This window comes from Thermomyces lanuginosus, assembly GCF_041956635.1.
Source record: "Thermomyces lanuginosus strain ATCC 200065 unplaced genomic scaffold VTN49scaffold_22, whole genome shotgun sequence".
Taxonomy (NCBI): Eukaryota; Fungi; Ascomycota; class Eurotiomycetes; order Eurotiales; family Trichocomaceae; genus Thermomyces; species Thermomyces lanuginosus.
This window is the reverse complement of record NW_027192356.1, coordinates 750,609-770,454: the sequence shown is the minus strand read 5'-3', so window position 1 is coordinate 770,454 and position 19,846 is coordinate 750,609. Positions and strand designations below refer to the sequence as shown.

The following is a 19,846-nucleotide window of genomic DNA, read 5'->3' as shown; positions in this document are numbered from 1 at the left end:
GTTTCTTCATTTTATCCGCAAGCGAGCACCATAGATTAGAAACCATTATGCAGCGTACCCGCACAGAGTTTGGAGTGCCGCCAAAAATGATGCAATTGCAACTACACGACGGGCCTCAAGGCAGACTGCGCAACAGCCTCCGATCAAGTCACGAAGAACTCGACATTTTTGAAGCAGAACTGATTGCGCGTCTACATCGGCATTGTCCACAACAAAGCACATCCTCACACAGCACGAGGTCAGGCACGCCGCTTCCGAGTGCTTCAGTTTTCTTGAGATGGGGTCTGCCTGAAGATGACCGGATTCATTTGAGACTCGAGAGCAGCACAGGTGGTCCTATACACCCCTTCAAGATCGATTTGAACCATGTTGCATGCGCAGCCTACATGTGCCAATTATCCGGACAGCGGTTGTCTGCTGTATCAGTGAGAAGTGGAATACGCTCGGCTTTGGCGCCGAACCGAATCAGTCAACCGATGGTCCGCTAGCTCTGCGGTGATGCCATTTTGCTGGACGGACACCAGCCATTCGGTGGACACACATCCGAGAGACTGATGGCGATCCTGCAAAATGTTAAAAACGATCGAAAGGGAAAGATAAGGAAATGTTTTCAGCATTTACACAGAATCGGTTACTGGAAATACGGCTTAGTGACGACGACCAGATCGTGATCGACATTGGCGATTTGAATGAACAAAGGCACAATGGCGGAGAAGAGCCATCGGCTCTCACATAGTCTACCTTTTCAGGGACAGCCCGTATCTCCAATCTTCAGGTTCGACTGGCAGTTGACGGCGGTTCCGGGCCCCGATTGAGGAAATTCGCATATATCATTGTAGCCAGAGCCATCTTTGGAAATCAAGGAGCATCCGTCGCCCTTTGGGAGCTCGCAGGAACTCCAACTTTCCAGAACTCTACTGTCTGGTGATGATAAGTTGGGTTGATTCAACACAGTGTGAGGGTTGTGTTTAACCCTCGCCTACGACGATCGCTGATAAAGTTGTGATGCGATGGATTTCCCGGCTCGTTGCATGATCTGCCAATCTAGGAGTTTTCATTATGGCCATTAAGAAGTTCTTGGTCGGCCCATGGAAAGCCAGGGATAAATCGCCGGATGGTGCTTCCTTGGATGATTGGTTAAGGGAGAGAATTGCCAGGCTGCAGCTTAGACGGCGCTCCTTCTAAGGAAAGTGATGAGGAAGTTGAGCTTTTCTACAGGACGGTCTACTGCCAGTATCCTGTGTTTGATTCTGGTATAGGCTCCAAGCACCGTTCTATTCTGGCCCGTTCGATGAATCGGCACTCCTAAATGTACCGTTCATTGATCAATGAATAGGAGATTATGGCGCGAGGTAAACTATTCGAAGAGGAAGATAAAATTGAATGAGACTTGAAAGAATTCGTTCTTATGGCCACTCCTACACGTGATAAAGACCACCGTCGTCAGGATACCTTTTTGGATTTCGCATTTCGTAGCCTCAGGCAGGCTCATTCAATTATGCCGAGGTCTCCCCGAGCTGCCAGCCACAGTAGCTTCTGAACGCCAACTCCATGCTCAACTTCAGTACTGATAACGGCGATTCTGCGCTATCGTCTTGGGACTCTTCCATTTCAGTGCGGATGCCGAGGGCTTCACAATGATACTACAAGAGTACTCCGGATGTACTCCGGACACCTCGATTTCGAGCAACTAGACTCTAAAATTTTCAGAAACCCTTCGATTTAACGTGCATACCCGCTCCTTTAATCGTTGATACCGCAGGCGACTAGTCATATTCGATCTACCATTAGTAGTAAGGGGTTCAACCATCGTTGTTAGGGCATGGAGTGCCAAGAGTTGGATCCTGCATGCTCCCGGATCGCTGGAGTTCTGGTTGGCTTTTGCTTTTTCAGAAGCAGGCGGTGTTTTCGCCTTTTGATGTTTCTGGTAGATGAGCGGATTTCTATGTAAAGCGTCCGATTTCGAACATTGATTTTGATGGCCAACACGGGATTTGCTGATCCTATGTATCATTCTCCGACATGTGATGGAGACACTGCCGAGCTGTTGGATCTGAACCATCCAAACCATGACTCCATGAGGCATGGACCGTCTCAGGCTCTCCAGTCTCACTCGTCTCCGGCGGTGCCTTGCTTAGTCATCATCGTCGACCGGTCTGCCAAGTTCCGAGTGCCAAGGCGGGAATGCTTGCATCATCGTCCTCGTAGCGTACGCGGAGCCCATTCGCCTCGGTCGAAACAAGCGAATCCAGTTTGTATTGCTCTCTTGTCCAGAGGATTTCGATCTATACGAAGCGGCCGACGAGCTGAACCAGAAATGCAGCCTCGAATACGGAGTGCAATTCAATCCGACCGCGTGCAGTCCAATCAGTGCTTGCATCATTATCACCATGGCGCCGTCCCGGATTCTCCCAGACCAGCCTAGACAGCCTAGGCTAGACTGAGGCGGGCATTGGCACCCCCATCATCCAAGGCCCACGGCCCCATGGCCCATGCAGGCTGCTAAGGTGCTAGCGCGATTCTGGACGATGATCCATGCAGGCCCACTTATGAAGTCAATCCAGGATTCAAGGTTGATGAGAGCCCAGTTGGTTCCAGATTCAAGTTCCGACGCTGAGAGCGTTGGTGACTGCTTTTTCTTTTTTGTTTGCTCGTTCCTCCCTTTTGCTTTTCTCCCCTCACGTCCTCCCTTTCTGGCTCGTCTCGTCTCCTCACTTGGATTACTTAATCTTGCTCCGGTTCCTCCGTACGTACTGTATGTATCGATAGGCTTCCATTTGGTTGCCTGATCGCTCTGGCCGGCCTATTATTCTTTCTTTCCCTTTCTCCGCGATTCAGTTTGCGGGTCTTAGTAATCCCCGTCTGACTAAGAATTCCAGAAGCCGCGCTTTGCCGTGGTTGGAGCTGGAACCACCCCCCGTCAAGTCAATCCGCCTCAGCCACTCTGTCCAACGTCCCTGGCTGGACGCCCAGTACGGAGTACTCTTTAGGTTACCGACTTGTTGACTGCGACTTCTTCCCCCAACTCCTTCACGACTCCCAATCTCGCGTTAATTTCGACTGACGATCGCTCGTGGTGTGTGGATTTGCCATTTCCGGGGGACTCTTCAGTCATTTCGCCGGCCAAGAGACGGGCGCATGGGATTCCCCAACCACACTTCCTGAGGCATCCGAACGCGAAACCTCGCCCGACTGGTCTGGCGGGCGTGGCGACTGCGGAGAAGGTTGGCTCGTCTCGCACCAACTCGCCACTGGGTCTCCGCGTTCTGTTGCTGCGGTCTCCGGTCGCTCCCGCGACTATCTCCGGTGGCGGATATCGTGCCTGCCGACTGCGACGGTCCTGACAGAACCCCAACTCCTCATACCTTCCCCTCCGACCTGGGCTCGTAACGCGTCTGAGACCCCGTCCGAGCCCGTCAACGGCGCATCGCATGGCATGTTCCACCTTTTGCCGTGGTCGACTGGCATCGGCGGTAACAAGGGGTCGGTCCAGGATCTGAAAATGCTCGTCGCCGAACACGCCTCGCCGATCCTGAATGCCACATCGATGTCCATGTTAAAGCGCAAACGCGCCGACTCTGACGATGCCACTGCACCGCCAGGTACCAAGCGCTGTCTCGACCCCATTGCTCCGACCGCGACCGTTGATGCGACCATGAATGCAGCGGCGACCGCGCCGCAGCTGCCGATCGGCAATAATGTAGCCCCGGCGCCCACCCCCACGCCCACACCGCCGTCGCGGCTGCAAGAGAACAACGACAAGAATTCGCAGGTGCCGAAGCCCGACAGCATGGATACCGCCCAAGATCGGGACGGCGTTGCCCGTGGCCAGCGTTCTCAGGTCGATGTCGACAAGCTCCGACAGACACTGGACGCCCAGCTCAGCCTGGAAATCCTACTGAAGCACAACGAACTGCGCCTCATCGACCAGGAGATTGCAAAGTGCCAGATCGCGCTGGAACAATTACGCCGATGCGCCGAGATTCCCTACCCGGGTTCACACCTCACCGGCATGTCCCAGTCGGTCAGCAATGGTACTGGCTTTGCCATTCCCTACACCGGACATGGTCCAGCTCCAGTCTCGCCGGCGCCGTGGGGTGTTACTGACGGCCCATACTCACGGCACTACGCTAAATGGCTCATACCAGATCCGCGCTTCGACGGAGGCGAGGTGGAAACTCCCGCCCGACATGGTTACGGATCGATGGATGGTCGCACCACTCGTGGCAGTCTTGGCGATCATGGCTACGTGGCTGGCAAGTCCCGCTCTCAGAGAGGTAGTGCGAACGTGAAGTTGCAGTCGCTACCTAGCGGTTATCCTGCACCGAAGGAGAAGGCGGGTCCGATGATCATGAAGCGCAAGAGTGACGGCAAGACGGTCAAGCTGGTATGCCTGGACTGCCGCCGGTTTGACTTCTCGAGCACGCAAGGCTTCATCAACCACTGCCGAATAGCACACGGTCGGACTTTTGCCAGCCATGATGCTGCGGCCGAAGCCTGTGGCGAGCCGGTGGAAGTGGATGAGGCGGGCGCTGTGGTAGGCGCCACGACGGACTCATCTAGTGGCTCCTCGGTTGCGACAGCACCGGGGTTTGTCCACCCACTGATCCGGTCCGCACACACAATCGACACGTCCAAGAATTCAATCTCTGCTGTGTCGTCACCAGCGGCTACTGCTCGGTCCGCTGACTCTTCCTCGCTGCCAAAGCCTAGTTCGCGGCCGTCGCAGACCCCGGATCCTTCCTTCAAGGCGTCTCCCGAAACGCCTCATTTGTCGTCTCTGCTGGCCGGACGCGGCATCGGTGTCGATCTGCAAGAAATTGTTGGCGATGCCAAGGCAACAATCGATTTGGATCAGTTCTCGTCCGACGAGGAATCCGACCAGGAGGCGGATGGGACTCTGGAGGATCGCTCGCAGCTCAGCTTCCGCGGAGGACGACTTCCCGCCCACACTACGGATCATCAAGGAAAGAACCAGAAGGGGTCCGATAAGCCTCGGAACCGAAATCAGCCTCGTCCGCTGGATCTTTCGGCCCCAACGACTTCAACCTTTGATCCTACGTACCAGGCGGCTTCTTCGGATCTCGCGGACAATGGCAACGCCATTCCAATAACGGATGGGGAGAACTTAAGCCCCCACACTGTTACTTCCAATCAAGCTCCCAGTTTGGTGAGCGATGACGATGACGATGACGACGAATTTGAAGCACCGTCAGAGTCCGAAGACTCTAGTCCTGCGTCCTCCGAAGTCGCTCCTGACGACGATATCGACGATTTTGAGGTCGAGGACGACGAGGGCACGGCAACGTCGACGACAACCGATACGAAGACCGATCCAGACTTGGCCACACCGGCTCGACTGACTCGCGGACATGGCAAGAAGAAGGACCGAATGTTGATCGTGTCGTTGAACCGCGGCGGCGATGGTGAGCGCCGAGTGAGTTTCGTTACCGGCCAGACAAAGTCCAAGAAGGACGGGGGCCGAAAGCCTAATCGATAAATCCGTCCAAGGTTTTCCTCTTTGCACTCTTAATATCTCATATCATTACTCTCTGTACGGCTCGTGTTAGATTTCTTATCATTCATGGAAGAGGGTTTGGGCATGGGTCGGATGGGCATGATTTTTCCTCTCTGATATCCTTTCGTTCACCAGACTGAAGAATGTCGCTCTAGCAGGACTGAGCTCATTCTCTTATTAGTTGGTCCATGGGTTATCTGGGTTTTGGGCGGCCTGTTGTGTTGAGCATGGCTTATCATCATGGGTGACTTGTCTTTGCCTCTACAATATTGTTTTAATCGATGATACTCCCCATTCTTGTTCCCCATTCTGTTTGTTAGACTGATTCAATCGGATGCTCTCAAGAGCTCAATGAGACTCTCTTCATGTCATAGTCAACTTCCTCTCTTGTAATAAGATCCGTACTGCTCGCTTAGTAAGCTACCCCGTTGAATGATACCGAATCGGGACCGGTCCTAGGGCATAGGGCTCGACAGCGCGGAGCATGGCAGTACAGGCTACGGAGGAGAGCCTGGAGCTTCCCCTCCTCAGTTGCGCATATCACCCATTGTGCTCCTGCTCGTTGATAGCTCATCCGGGCATGGCTCGTTGAGCACTGATTCAAGCGTTCACAATGACCTCACGGCTAGTGCTGGTCATTGGCGACCTGTTTATCCCAGACCGGGCTCCGGTACCGTCCCTGGATCATAACTTTCGCGGCCGCCTAGCACTAACCGACTGACTTGATTTCTAGGATCTTCCAGCCAAGGTGAATATCTAGCCTTTTGATGGACCGGATTCGCGTCGACCTCAAACTGACCAATCTTTGCGCAACAGTTCAAAAAGCTTCTCACGCCCGGCAAGATCGGTCAGATTCTCTGTCTTGGCAACCTAACGGACCGAAGCACCTTTGAATTCCTGCGGGGGATTGCGCCGGACCTACACATAGTCCGAGGTGATTTCGACGTTGACTCACCGAACCTGCCCTTATCCAAAGTTGTCACGCATGGCAGCCTGCGCATCGGCTTCACCCATGGCCACACGATCATCCCGCCCAATGATGCTGATGCGCTGCTGATCGCGGCCCGTCAGATGGACGTTGATATTCTGCTCTGGGGTGGCACGCATCGGTTCGAGGCGTTTGAGTTAGAAGGTCGATTCTTCGTCAACCCGGGCAGTGCGACGGGCGCGTTCACGACGAATTGGTTGCCGGATGGGCAGGAACCGGTGCCGAGCTTTTGCTTGATGGATGTACGTCTTTATTTTCAATTTGTGGCCTTTTATCTTCTTGAGAGCTTGTGGATTGACGGCCGGTATAGGTTCAAGGGGACGTCCTGGTTCTATACGTCTATCAGCTCAAGACCGATGAGAATGGGAATGAGACAGTGTCGGTAGAGAAAGTGTCATTCCGCAAGCAGATCGCCACGTCTTCATGATGATATAGTCCTTGATGCAGTACATATCGTTTACTGAACAGTTCTACGACGGGATCTGGGGTTACTTTTTTGCATGGTTTTGTTGGCAATGCTTTTTGTCGGCGGTGGCCCGCTTTGAAATATGATGCATAGCTGCAGTCGACAGAGTGTTTCTTTAAGAATAGAACCAGATAATTGCTCTAGTAATTAGTTATAACTTCTATTTGCCAGCGTTTGGAGTCCCTCCAAACAATGACATGATGGGTTGCCAAACATCGTACAAGAAAGAGTCACGCTAGACCCAAATAGGAAGCCCCGGTTTCAATTCGCAGATTCACTTGACCTGCCGAACCGGACTCTTGGAAAGGCTAAAGCTTGCCTGCTCTGCCTCATCTTCATCACTCCCTTATCGCCTCCCCTTTATTTTTTTCTTTTACGGGGTTCTTTTCGCATCGAAGACTTCTGAATATCTTTGTTTGGTTTCAGAACCCTGTTTTTGAGACAAAGAGGCGGCGGCGAATAATCGAACACGAACCGTGAGCGTTTATTTTAAAAGGCGTCGGGTTCTTCCGCGCGACGAACGGATCGAAGGGCAAATCGTCCACCGTCCGGACGACGAAGAGAATTCTGAATCGTCTTGCGTTGAATGGGATCTCGCTGAGCGTTGATACGAGTCGCGGCTTTTACCGATCTCATCCACCGAACGAAAGATAGAGAAATAAAAGAAGAACAAGATGGCGAGTACTGAGGATACTGCTGAGATCCGCGCCGAGGAGCAGCAGATCAATAATGACGCGCCCCAGGAGGGCGGCGGTGTTGATGATGAGGTGTGTGCTGGTAACCGGGCCAGAATGCGGTCGAACGATGCTGGACGGGAAAAGAAAAGAGACTGACGCGACCAAAGGAGGAGATTGAGGCGATGAAGAAGCGGGTTGCCGAGATGGAGTCCGAGGCGGCGAAGCTGCGCGAGATGCAGGCTACCCTGGAGGAACAGCAGGAGAACCTGCGCGAGGACCGAGAGACCATCGACGCGCGGAGCGTGTTCGTGGGGAATGTCGACTATGGCGCCTCGCCGGAGGAGATCCAGGCGCATTTCCAGAGTTGTGGTTCGATCAACCGTGTGACCATTTTGCTGGACAAATACACTGGGCATCCAAAAGGGTATGCCTCTTTTTTTTTTCTGCTTTTTATGTCTTATCTTTCTTTCGTGTCTATTTGCCTCATTTTCATATTTCATGTTTCCATAAGCGTTTACTGACACGCCTCAGGTATGCCTATGTGGAGTTTGCAGAGCCCAGTCTAGTCGCCCAGGCACTGGTCCTCAATGACAGTGTGTTCCGAGGCCGGAATATCAAGGTAGGCTTTTCTTGCTCCGCTGCTGTAGCACCTGCTAATCCAGTTAGGTCGTACCTAAGCGCACCAACATTCCTGGCATGAGCCGTGGCCGCGGTCGAGGACGAGGTCGGGGAGGATATGGCCGCGGCGGCTATCCTCCGCGCGGCGGATATCGTGGAGGATACAGGGGCCGAGGTCGAGGATATGCACCATATTAGGCGTTGGTGGGTTCTAATTTTCGACGATGGTGGGTTCAGGGGGTTGCCGGATAATCGCGGAAAATGTTGAAATTCTCCATTTCGTTTCGGTCATCAGTTCTGGATTTTGTGTCGTGGACTTGTGGTTAGTTATCCGAGTTGATGATGTACGATATCACTGTCCCTGAATCGATGACAGGCTCGCGGTTTGTGACTGCACTGCCTCATTGTCCAAAACGAGCCGATTACCTGGAATGGCCATTTCCGAGCTAGGCTGTTAAATTCGTAGCCAGACTCGCCCCGAGTCTCCTGAGCACGGGAGCTCGCGCTACCTGGTCCCAGAGCTAGAGGGAGCTCTGTGCTTGCGGATCGTGAATTCGTATGGCCTGATGTCGGACTCAACTTCATCACATTGGGTGAAAATTCCGCCATTTCTTCTGTTTTTTCCACTTGCTTCCCTTTGTTCTCATTTATTTTAATATCTTCATCATTCGCAGTTACTCGTATTGCACATGGTCATTTTGATAGCAACCCCTGGCTGAAGTCCATCACCCATCGAGGAATAGAAAAAAAGGGCAGGGTCCATGAAACTCGATACGCGGTGACTTCAGACCAAGCCCCCTCGTCTTCCGTAATCAACGCTGATTGGCTGGCGGGCGCCCTGCTCAGCCTCGCTCCGATTTTCTTCCCTCCTCCAGAAGATCCAGCGAATCCAGCGACAGCCCGGTCCGGATTAGGTAATCCGCCTTGTTGCAAGGACGAAACGCCGTCGTCGAAAGGGCCCTTCATTTCCTGCTTCTCAAAACCATCGGTCGTGCGTGCTTTTTCCGGTCGACATTCGGGTATTCGGGGCTGCTTGTCCTGTTCTGTTTCTGTTTGTTCGCTGCTTTTCTCACGTGGCCGTGGTGTGTCGTGGCTTCGTTTGGAAGCAGAGAGCGGCTGGGAGTGAGAGAGCCCGCGGTCCCGTTGTTTCCTCGTTGCCCGCTGGGCTGCGCTTGAAGACGCTTACAACATGAGTTCGAATCTGCCAGCGTAAGTGTTATTTCTTTTCCGGCATGATATTTTGATGCTGGTGGTGTTGCTGACACTTTTTCTCAGTCAGCCGAACTTGAGGCTTACAAGTAAGCGTTTACCCCCGCCATGTCGCGAGAGTGTCGAGCCATAGGAATATCCTCGGCGCTAACATGATATCGCGCTCTAGTCATCGCTGCGGATGGATTATACAAGCGAGATGTGTTCCGTACGTATGGCCTAAGCCGGCATGCGACAAGAATAAGAGGCTGATATCGTTCCCTACAGGACATCCTGATCCGTTCGCCGTCGCCACGGTAGGCGGCGAGCAGACTCACACCACCTCCGTGATCAAGAAGACGCTGAACCCCTATTGGAATGAGTCCTTTGATTTGTACGTTCTCCCGCACCGGCTACCTCGAGACCGAAACTCCCGCCAACCGCTAACCAATGCGAAAAGGAAGGTCAACGAAGATAGCATCCTCGCAATTCAAATCTTCGACCAAAAAAAGTTCAAGAAGAAGGACCAGGGCTTCCTCGGCGTAATCAACGTTCGCATCGGGGACGTGATTGATCTGCAGATGGGTGGTGAGGGTATGCTTTTCCTAGACCGCACCTACTTAATGGAACTTGATAGACTGACGGCTGCGCGTGCGTGCTCCGCGTTGCTGCGCGTGTGGTCTAGAGATGCTGACGCGCGACCTCAAAAAGTCCAATGACAACCTCGTAGTCCATGGCAAGTTGATCTTCAGCCTGTCGACGAACCTATCCACCCCGCTTCCGCAGCACCCCCATCGACCGCCAGCGCAGACGGCGCCACAGACCGGGCTGGCCCCGACGGTCCACACCTCGACGCCATCACAAGGGAGCGGTCTTGTCGATGGCGTTGCTACCGGGGCGGCGTCGGCTGCGGCCGCTGCTCCCTCTCCCGCCGCCAACACCACCGCGACTTCATCTTTGGCTCCGACGCGCGTGTCCTCATCAACTGCTCAGCAGACCGGTGGCCATGCGGCCCAAAATGGAGTGTCACATCAACCAAACGGACATCAACATTCGACGAACGCCTCGAGACATCAGTACAGTTCTTTTGAGGACGCCCTCGGCAGACTCCCAGCTGGCTGGGAGCGCCGTGTGGACAACCTGGGGCGCACGTACTATGTCGATCATAACACGCGGACGACGACATGGACGCGACCATCAGCGAATTATAACGAAAGTGCACAGCGGTCACAGCGCGAAGCGAACATGCAAATGGAGCGACGAGCACACCAGAACCGGACCCTGCCAGAGGATCGCACGGGAGCCAGTTCACCGAACCTGTCGGACCGCCAGGCGAACACACCGCCTAACGGTGCGAGCAGCAGCGCTGCCGCCGCAACGGCGAACGCTGTGTCCATGATGGCCACGGGAGCCACCACTGCGGGAACGGGGGAACTGCCACCGGGTTGGGAACAGCGATTTACGCCGGAAGGGCGACCGTACTTTGTCGACCATAACACTCGCACGACGACCTGGGTCGACCCGCGGCGGCAGCAGTACATCCGGATGTACGGTGCCAATACCGGTGGCACCACGATCCAGCAGCAGCCGGTGTCACAGCTGGGGCCCCTGCCGAGCGGCTGGGAGATGCGACTCACAAACACGGCGCGCGTGTACTTTGTCGACCACAATACAAAGACAACCACGTGGGACGATCCGCGACTGCCATCATCCCTGGACCGGGATGTGCCCAAGTACAAGCGTGATTTCCGCCGCAAGCTCATTTACTTCCGGTCACAGCCGGCGTTGCGCATCCAATCGGGGCAGTGCCATATCAAGGTGCGCCGCAACAACATCTTTGAGGATTCGTACGCGGAAATCATGCGGCAAAGCGCGTCGGATCTGAAGAAGCGATTGATGATCAAATTCGAGGGCGAGGATGGCTTGGACTATGGCGGTCTGTCTCGGTATGTTCTTTTTTTTTTTTTTCCCTTATTGATTGTACGACGGGTCTAACCCCCCCACGCAGAGAGTTCTTCTTCTTGCTATCGCACGAAATGTTCAACCCCTTCTACTGCCTCTTCGAATACTCTGCCCACGATAACTATACCCTTCAGATCAACCCTCACTCGGGGATCAACCCCGAACATTTGAATTACTTCAAGTTCATTGGCCGGGTAGTCGGTCTGGCCATTTTCCACCGACGGTTCTTGGACTCGTTCTTTATTGGAGCTTTCTACAAGATGATGCTCGGAAAGAAGGTGACGTTGCAAGACATGGAGGGTGTGGATCAGGATCTGCACCGGAACTTGACCTGGACATTGTAAGTTCGCTGTGAGGTTATTCTTGGATGAATGACGCTGACAAGATTAGGGAAAACGACATCGACGGGGTCGACCTGACCTTCTCGGTAGATGACGAGAAGTTTGGCGAGCGGCGGACTATCGATCTGAAACCCGACGGGCAGAATATCCCTGTCACCAATGAGAACAAGCGTGAATACGTTGAGTATGTAGACCAAAGCTCGAAGGATAGTGAAATAATTCTAACGCCTGGCAGGCTCGTTACGGAGTGGAAGATTCAGAAACGGGTGGAACAGCAATTCCAAGCATTCATGTCCGGCTTCAACGAGCTCATCCCACAGGACCTTGTGACCGTGTTCGACGAGCGCGAGCTGGAGCTGCTCATCGGCGGTATTGCGGACATCGACGTCGACGACTGGAAGAAGCACACCGACTATCGCGGGTACCAGGAGTCGGACGAGGTCATCCAGAACTTTTGGAAGATCATCCACAGCTGGGACGCGGAGCAGAAGTCGCGTCTGCTGCAGTTCGCCACGGGCACGTCGCGTATCCCGGTCAATGGCTTCAAGGACCTGCAAGGATCGGACGGCCCGCGGCGGTTTACGATTGAGAAAGCGGGTGATGTCAATGCATTGCCCAAGTCGCATACTTGGTAAGAACCCTATACACTGTCTACAACTATCCTTTCCCTGGAAATGCAATGGACGGCTAACACGTGACTCAGCTTCAACCGACTCGATCTGCCCCCTTACAAGACATACGAGCAACTGGAGCAGAAACTCACGATTGCCGTGGAGGAGACGCTGGGATTCGGACAGGAGTAATGGTTTTGCTTTTCTGTTTTCTTTTTGTGGCATGGCTTGGATTGGCTTGTACACAGTAGCATTTCGTTAATCAATTATTGGCGGATTTTGACATGTAGTTACCTTGTTTTTTTTCCCTTTTCGAATTATTATTGATTAAAGGAATACCCTACTCCGTACATGCGCATTAATTGTCAATTAAACCTGGTCAATAATACATAGCGTAAATCCTGAGCTAGCAAAGATTACAGCAGTCCAAGCATGGCGACCGACCCGGCCATCGCACCCGCAAGCTTCACGACATCATTGAGCGAGCCATGCAGCGGGACTGCAAAGTCAGTGTCATCATCCGAGGAGCCCTCCGCGTCGGCATCATCGCTGCTGTCGCTGTCGCTGCTCTTTTCAGCATTCGCGGTGCTCGTCGCCTCCGACGTCGAGGTGGTCGCGGAGGCAGTGGTGGTCGACGACTTGGGAGACTGCGCCTCGGCAGCGTTGCAGTAGGATTGCTTGGCCTGTTGGGCGCCGAACTGGTCGGGGTGGCCGGGGCAGTTGTTGTAGCAACTATTCATTACCATATGAGCGTGAATTCGCTAGAAAAGGGAGGGGTAGAGAGGGGAGACGTACGTCAGGACGTTGTTGGACTGCTCGCAGAGGCAATCCCAGTCATTTGCCTCACAGGCATCGAGCTGGGGCTGGGTGGTTTCAAGGCATGCGTCGACGATGCTAAGTAGCCCCGGTTAGCTTCGTCATAAGAAGCTGGGGGAAAGTGGGTAGGGTAGGTACTTTTGGGCCGCGCATTTCTTGCCGTTGCCCGAGCCGGAGCTGGAGCCCGAGTCGGAGCCGGAGTCAGAGCCCGTGTCTTGGGCCGCGACGAGGCCGCTCAGGGCGATGGCGCCGAAGAGGGCGATGGAGCGGATGGAGACGTGCATTGTGCTTTGGTCAAAGAGGACTACGAATCTGTGAAATACTCAACAGATTCCTTCCTGTGCGTAGAGCTTTCAGTCCTGGAGAAGAAGTACGAGTAGGGGAAAGAGAGAGCTCAGGGCGAGGTCTCAGATTAAAGTATGGCATGGATGCCACCCCCCCTTGCAGTTGCTGGGTTGACCTTTCTGGAGTATTCTGTTGCCATTCTTCTGTTTTAGGTAAGGCCGCGGCTTCGACAAGCTCTACTGTTCTGTCGATTCTCCTGGGGAATTCTGGAAATGGCAGGAATTGATTGGTTTTTTTCTGTCTCAGAGGTTTCACTTTTGGTGAAGCTGTTCGGGAAGGTTGCGTTCTATTCTAGGGTTGGGTTTGCCGGGGCGAGGCATCTGATTGGACGATCAGAGTGAACCCCAGATCAGTTGACTTGGACCCTGTCGTGGGCCAATCACGTTGCATTGGCCATTGCTTCCTGATGAAGCTTTCTGCGTTTGGGAAGGAGAGTGGAATGAGGGGGATCATCGATTGTACTCGACGGGTGACGGTTGGAGAGAGGGACATTATTGGGGTTCAATTGACTCAACTACAAAGTACTGCATTCAATCATGAATGGGTAGTCGGCACAGATTCCGATCGCGTCCCTGACGAATGGCGCCTCAGGAACGAAAAATAGACTCGGCTATGCCACCGAGCTCTCCCGACAGAGCAACTCAACGCTCCAAATCGCTTGCGGAGAACGCCGCCGGTGAGAATCGAGGCCGGAGAAACAAAGGGGATAATACGGGAGCCAGGAATTGAACAGAATTGGAGTCGAAACGGACTGCTGGATATATAAGCGGAGTGGCTTTAGTTGGTAGAAACGGAGAGAAACTCCGACCGCTCTTTGATTCATCGTCTCCGAAAATCCTAACCTTCCGTGTTCGTACGAATACTAGATATACTTTTGGAGGGTACCCTTGCTAGTTACTACCACGCAAACGTCAGTCTCTCGCGGCCTGGATTCGATTCAGGCCGCGGACAACTCGCAGCCCTGGCGTCCAACGGCCGGCGGGCTAACCCCCGCCTTTCCCTGATTTCCAGACACCTGAACCAGCTTCTCCCGCTACCCAACCTCAACACTCCGTTCTCGTCCGAGAGATCCTCGGCGGAACCCGATGACATCGAATATAACCCTCCCTCCCCGCCGACATTACTCGACCCCTCACCACCAGTGCCCTCTCAGCAACGCGTTGTAAAGATGTCGTCGGTGCAGGCTCCTCATGATACGCTTTTGATCCCCGGGCCCATCGAATTCGACGATGAGGTTCTCAAGTCCATGTCGCATTATGCGTACGTCCCACATTCCAAATGACGACGTAAAAAGGTATGACTAAGAAATTGCAGGGAGAGCCATGTCGGCCCCGCGTTCGTCAAGGTTTTTGGCGAGACATTGACACTCACACGGAAACTCTTCCAAACCACCGATCCCGCCTCGCAGCCCTTCATTATTTCCGGCAGCGGAACCCTCGGCTGGGACTTGGTCAGCGCCAACCTGATTGAGAAGGGCGAGAACGCGCTCGTCTTGCACACGGGATACTTTGGAGACTCGTTCGCCGCCGCATTGGAGACATATGGAGCGCGGGTGAAGCAGCTCAAGGCGCCGATCGGCGATCGGCCGTCGCTGGAGGAGATTGAGGCCGAGCTCAAGGCGACACCATACAAGCTGATCACCATCACCCATGTCGACACGTCGACGGGTGTGCTCAGCGACATCCGAGCCGTCTCCGAGCTGGTGCACCGGGTCAGTCCGAACACGCTGGTCGTGGTCGACGGCGTCTGCAGCGTGGGCTGCGAGGAGATTGCCTTTGACGCCTGGGGTCTCGACGTTGTGCTGACGGCCAGCCAAAAGGCCATCGGCTGCCCGCCGGGCCTTAGCATCGTCATGATGTCCGGCCGTGCCATCGAGACCTTCCGCGCGCGCAAATCGCCGCCCGCGTCCTACTACGCTTCCATCGCCAATTGGATGCCGATCATGCAGAACTACGAGGCGGGCAAGCCGTCCTACTTTGCTACTCCGCCGACCCAACTCATCCATGCTTTGAACACGGCTCTGCGCCAACTCACATCCACCCCGCTCGCGGAGCGCTTTGCTGCACATGTCCGCGCCTCCGACAAGGTCAAGGCTGCCGTCGCCGAGCTTGGTTTGCAGCAGCTCGCTACCAAGCCCGAGTGCCAGGCGCATGCCATGACCGCCATCCGCCTGCCGGACGGCCTCACTGCGCCGGACATTCTCCCGCTCCTGCTCAAGCGCGGCGTCATCTTCGCCGGTGGGCTTCACAAGGAGATTGCTCCTCTGTACATACGCTTCGGCCATATGGGCGTCAGCGTCACCGATCCCAAGCGCAATGACATTGACAAGGCCATTGCGGCGTTGAAGGAGGCGTATCCTGAGGCCTGTAAGGCCAAGGGACTATAAAACTGTTATGAGTTGTAATGTAAAAAAAAAAAAAAAATTTTACTCATGACTAGAGCCCGTCTTTGGAATGCAGATAACCAGGGCAACAAAAATGATATCGCTAGAAGGAAACCATAACTGTACCCTGCGCATTCCCAATATGAATTCGCAACGCCAACTTTCCCATGCCAACCCAATGCCAACCCAACACAACTGCTTCGTTCTGGCATGATCCATGCTGTCACCTTTCCCACTCCCATGCCATATCAAATCGTTCTATTGTCCAGGTACTCCTCTTCCAGTGTTTCAACATCTCCCCAAACTCCGTGTTATTGGGATGACGTGAGTACTCGCGGTGCTGTATGCCAAACGACAAACTTGGTACACCTACTCAACGGCTCGTGCACGTGGAAGAGGTGTTCCCATGGTAGAGTACGTCGAGGTCGCTGGATTTCCGCATGCGGAGGGTTCGGGAAGAGAGGAGTAGGTGGCGATAGATCATGAGACAGATTTACATCTTTTGGAGGAGAAGATCAAGGATAGGGACACTCTGCATTGCAAATTATGGTACAGAGTAGATTCATTTAGCTCATTTCGAGACGCTTATTTGATGTTATGTTAAGTTAGTGATTGACCATGATTTCTGACTCACAGTTGACGGTATCTTGTCCAAAATACGTGATTCTCGCTTGTGGAGTAACGGTATTGAATTCCGTGCCCTAGATGCCGACGACTCTTTCAGGCCATTAGGGTTAGGATAGAGCCATTAAATGTATAAGGCATTCAGATTCGGAGCGGCACCGAGGTCTTTTTTTTTTTTNTTTTTTTTTTTTTTTCCCTTTTGTTTTTGGGTGTGCTACTTGTGCTTGCTTGTTTGGAACGGAGAGGAAAAGGAAGGAATAATCCTCATAAGCCTCAGTCTTCGATGGTTAGCTCTTCTCGCATCAGATTCAGCACTTTCGGGGTTTCGACTTGCTCATCTGCACACTTTCAGTCACCAACATCCAGCCGTACGTTGAACTACACTTCCACCAAGCCCGTTGCGATCCGCTATGGTCGAAGACAGTCGTTCATCCAACCATGACGACCTCCAACGAAGAGTAGAGTATTTGGAGAGACAACTGGCCGAAAAAGAGAGACAACTAGAGGAAGAGTCCAAGCGACGTAAAAGGGCCGATGAAGAAGTCCGACCCACGACATTTGACGAGCTCTTGCGCCTTGCCCATGATCTGTTGTCGCGGCCGCTACAGGTTGGTGCGCACGCTGAATCCACACGAGGGACCATTGCGGCACGCCGGGAGAAACTCTGCCCAGAAGAACTCTGCCATTGGTCTGACTTCCCAGAGGAGATGGCCAAAATCTTCCATGATGTGTGCGGCTTTCTGAGGCCGGCGGGCGAAAACCCTCCTCGGCTGTTCCATTCCGTGGCCCGTCTCCAGGGCCTTTTCAACGACGTTGTTGCCCAGCCGTTACGCAGCGAGGATGACCTTGATCGATACGAGCATATGGCAGTGGTAAAGCCGGCCGCGGCCATTATCCAAGAGTTGTCAAAGCTCCCGGACGCTAGGGAGCAATTCCGGCTGCCTGACAACGTTAGATTCCAGAAAAACGACGCCGGATCCCTGGAGAACGATGAGGGGCAAGGCGATGATCAGTCCGGCACGCGGCCCCGGCCAGATTGGTATTGCTTCCACCGAACGGACGACAATGCCGACTGCCTATTGACAACGGCCGAGCTCAAGCCGCCACATAAGCTCGACGTGCAGTATCTCCAAGCTGGGCTCCGAGATATGAATTTTGTGGAGGAGATCGTCAAGAAAAACACCATCCCGACCGATGAGGGCGGACAGACAAAGACCTCCGCAGAATCTAGGACCGGGGCGCTCCTGGCTCAAGAATACAGCGTCATGATAGAGGAGGGCTTGGAGTTTTCTTACATTTCGAATGGCTTCGCTTATGTGTTCCTTCACGTGCCCCAAAAAGAGTTCTGGAAGCTGTATTACTATATTTGCGAGCCAAATGTGGACGCCAGCGGAGGAGGCGCTGAGATTGAGATCGAGAAGACGTCGATCGCGCGAGTCCTCTGTTTTTGCCTGATGTGCTGTCGATCCACCGTCCGAGATCAGAAATGGCGGAATGAAGCAAAAAAACGTCTTCGGACTTGGGGAGAACACCTTGATTGCATGTGGGCGCAGGTTCCTGACACAGACCCGCCAGGCACGCCGTCCAGTTCGGACCACCAGAGCTCGAGCTTGGAATATCTGCCCTCATCATCACCATCGGAGCGCGTCGCGGGGGACCATCACATCGTTACCCGCCGGCCTCCGGAGGAGTCCTCTCCGCCGCTCCACACCGGCAGTTCCGACGACTCAGACGATGTTCCGGCAGCGCAGGGCCGCAAGCGCAGATTCAGCCAAGTGTCGTCTTCATCGGGTCAGCAGGCATCCTCAAAGCGTTCCACAGAAGCGTCCACCGGCGAACAACACGGTCAGGGGCGCAAGCATGCGAACCGCTTCTGCACGCAGCGATGCCTTCTCGGGTTGCGACAAGGTGGTCGTTTGGACAACGCCTGCCCCAATGTTGATCTCCATCGGCAAGGGGCTGACGGCGACCAGCACCGGATCGATGCAACGCAACTCGTGCAATTGCTGAAGCAGCAGCTTGATCGGGATCCGGAGCACTACTGCACGCCCATGGGCGGTTGCGGATCCTACGGAGCGCCGTTCAAAATTACATGTGCCACCTACGGTTATACCGTCGTTGGAAAGGGCACCACGTCTTTTCTCTGGAAGCAGGTCTCCCGGGAAGCAGAGATCTACAGGATTCTCCAGAAAGTGCAGGGATCGGCGGTTCCGGTGTTCCTTGGGGCGATTGATATGGCCCTAACCTATTTTCTGCACGGCGCTGGCAGCATTCGACATATGTTGTTGATGGGTTGGGGCGGCGAAAAATTTGCCTCTGTCGACGACAACCCAATGCTGAGTCGAGAGATTTCGCGATCGAAGGATGAGCTTCGTTTGTGTGGGGTGGTGCATGAGGATCTGAGGTTGGGTAACATGCTCTGGAATGAGGAATTGGGTCGGGTCCTCATTATTGACTTTCATCGTTGCCGGATCGATCCCCAGCCTATGTCGGAACGGCTTCGATCTCTGAAGAGGCGACATCGTCGGAGCAATGAACGGGCGAAGCCACTCCGCCTGGATGCAGGACAACAGTGAGCAATTGCACACAAGTAGAGAGCCCCCGGGGGGCTCTCCAACGCCCTTGACTGACAATTGCTTCCCTTCATGATCTGGCGTTGCGGTCGTCAGGGCTGGCAGATGGGTTCCTTAAGATCGCAAACAACAAGCAAAGGCTGCTTATATTGATTTATGTTGTAGATAGCAGTCCATCTGTACAGTTATCACTCGAGATCTATGTTTCCGGATATTCATCACAACACCCCCCTTTCAGCCAGCAAATATGAGTAGCATGGAGTTTCTCTTGAATGGCCCGCCCGACCGTTACTGCGGCCCTGTCCTTGTGGTCGATCCAAGGCGTTTTGAACGTGGCGTGCATTCCTCCAAGGCAGTGTCACTAGCACGCTTGATGCCTTGTCACTTCCACCGTCTTTCGAAAGAGTCTATTCCATGGCTGTATGAACCACCGGGATCATCGCAAGCTAGTTTCGCCATCACTTGATGATGATCATGATCCAACTGCGTCGCCGAAGCTACCACTCAACATCAATTGAGGAGATTACTCCGGAGTCGAAGTGATAGGACGCAAGTGCATGAGTAGTTTTCTGAAAATTCTGTGGTAAAAGCAGAACACTTGTCAGCGGCCCGTCATAAGCCGCCATTTGTCGCTCAGGACTATTCTTTCCGTTCGCTAGCGTCCGTTGTTTCGGTCAGTTGCAGAGCCTCAAAGGACCTACTCGAGCTTTGTCGGAAGAGTACCGGTGCGCAATAT

General features: G+C 53.9%; 9 protein-coding genes across 9 annotated transcripts; 6 read left to right on the top strand and 3 right to left on the bottom strand.

The window, feature by feature from the left end:
- Positions 1–3,436: 3,436 nt before the first annotated feature.
- On the top strand, positions 3,437–5,500 carry VTN49DRAFT_1210 (uncharacterized protein; the record flags this gene model as incomplete). The annotated part of the gene is made up of 1 exon (XM_069408801.1): positions 3,437–5,500. The coding sequence occupies one exon, from the start codon at positions 3,437–3,439 to the stop codon at positions 5,498–5,500; it is 2,064 nt and encodes a 687-aa protein (XP_069270250.1).
- A 146-nt stretch (positions 5,501–5,646) lies between these two features.
- On the bottom strand, positions 5,647–6,004 carry VTN49DRAFT_1209 (uncharacterized protein; the record flags this gene model as incomplete). The annotated part of the gene is made up of 2 exons (XM_069408799.1): positions 5,647–5,827; positions 5,958–6,004. 2 exons carry the CDS (start codon positions 6,002–6,004, stop codon positions 5,647–5,649), a joined length of 228 nt encoding a protein of 75 aa, XP_069270249.1.
- A 127-nt stretch (positions 6,005–6,131) lies between these two features.
- On the top strand, positions 6,132–6,933 carry VTN49DRAFT_1208 (uncharacterized protein; the record flags this gene model as incomplete). Its single annotated transcript, XM_069408798.1, has 4 exons — positions 6,132–6,188; positions 6,252–6,266; positions 6,335–6,748; positions 6,817–6,933. 4 exons carry the CDS (start codon positions 6,132–6,134, stop codon positions 6,931–6,933), a joined length of 603 nt encoding a protein of 200 aa, XP_069270248.1.
- Positions 6,934–7,646: 713 nt separating this feature from the next.
- VTN49DRAFT_1207 (uncharacterized protein) lies at positions 7,647–8,465 on the top strand (the record flags this gene model as incomplete). The annotated part of the gene is made up of 4 exons (XM_069408797.1): positions 7,647–7,739; positions 7,817–8,073; positions 8,181–8,268; positions 8,316–8,465. The coding sequence occupies 4 exons, from the start codon at positions 7,647–7,649 to the stop codon at positions 8,463–8,465; spliced, it is 588 nt and encodes a 195-aa protein (XP_069270247.1).
- Positions 8,466–8,478: 13 nt separating this feature from the next.
- VTN49DRAFT_1206 (uncharacterized protein) lies at positions 8,479–8,876 on the bottom strand (the record flags this gene model as incomplete). Its single annotated transcript, XM_069408796.1, has 2 exons — positions 8,479–8,583; positions 8,694–8,876. 2 exons carry the CDS (start codon positions 8,874–8,876, stop codon positions 8,479–8,481), a joined length of 288 nt encoding a protein of 95 aa, XP_069270246.1.
- Positions 8,877–9,456: 580 nt separating this feature from the next.
- Positions 9,457–12,561, top strand: VTN49DRAFT_1205 (uncharacterized protein; the record flags this gene model as incomplete). The annotated part of the gene is made up of 10 exons (XM_069408795.1): positions 9,457–9,476; positions 9,543–9,565; positions 9,646–9,684; positions 9,744–9,849; positions 9,916–10,049; positions 10,141–11,401; positions 11,464–11,757; positions 11,808–11,942; positions 11,994–12,389; positions 12,462–12,561. The coding sequence occupies 10 exons, from the start codon at positions 9,457–9,459 to the stop codon at positions 12,559–12,561; spliced, it is 2,508 nt and encodes an 835-aa protein (XP_069270245.1).
- A 224-nt stretch (positions 12,562–12,785) lies between these two features.
- Positions 12,786–13,469, bottom strand: VTN49DRAFT_1204 (uncharacterized protein; the record flags this gene model as incomplete). The annotated part of the gene is made up of 3 exons (XM_069408794.1): positions 12,786–13,101; positions 13,165–13,263; positions 13,324–13,469. The coding sequence occupies 3 exons, from the start codon at positions 13,467–13,469 to the stop codon at positions 12,786–12,788; spliced, it is 561 nt and encodes a 186-aa protein (XP_069270244.1).
- A 1,229-nt stretch (positions 13,470–14,698) lies between these two features.
- On the top strand, positions 14,699–15,916 carry VTN49DRAFT_1203 (uncharacterized protein; the record flags this gene model as incomplete). The annotated part of the gene is made up of 2 exons (XM_069408793.1): positions 14,699–14,790; positions 14,845–15,916. 2 exons carry the CDS (start codon positions 14,699–14,701, stop codon positions 15,914–15,916), a joined length of 1,164 nt encoding a protein of 387 aa, XP_069270243.1.
- Positions 15,917–16,947: 1,031 nt separating this feature from the next.
- Positions 16,948–19,113, top strand: VTN49DRAFT_1202 (uncharacterized protein; the record flags this gene model as incomplete). The annotated part of the gene is made up of 1 exon (XM_069408792.1): positions 16,948–19,113. The coding sequence occupies one exon, from the start codon at positions 16,948–16,950 to the stop codon at positions 19,111–19,113; it is 2,166 nt and encodes a 721-aa protein (XP_069270242.1).
- Positions 19,114–19,846: the final 733 nt, after the last annotated feature.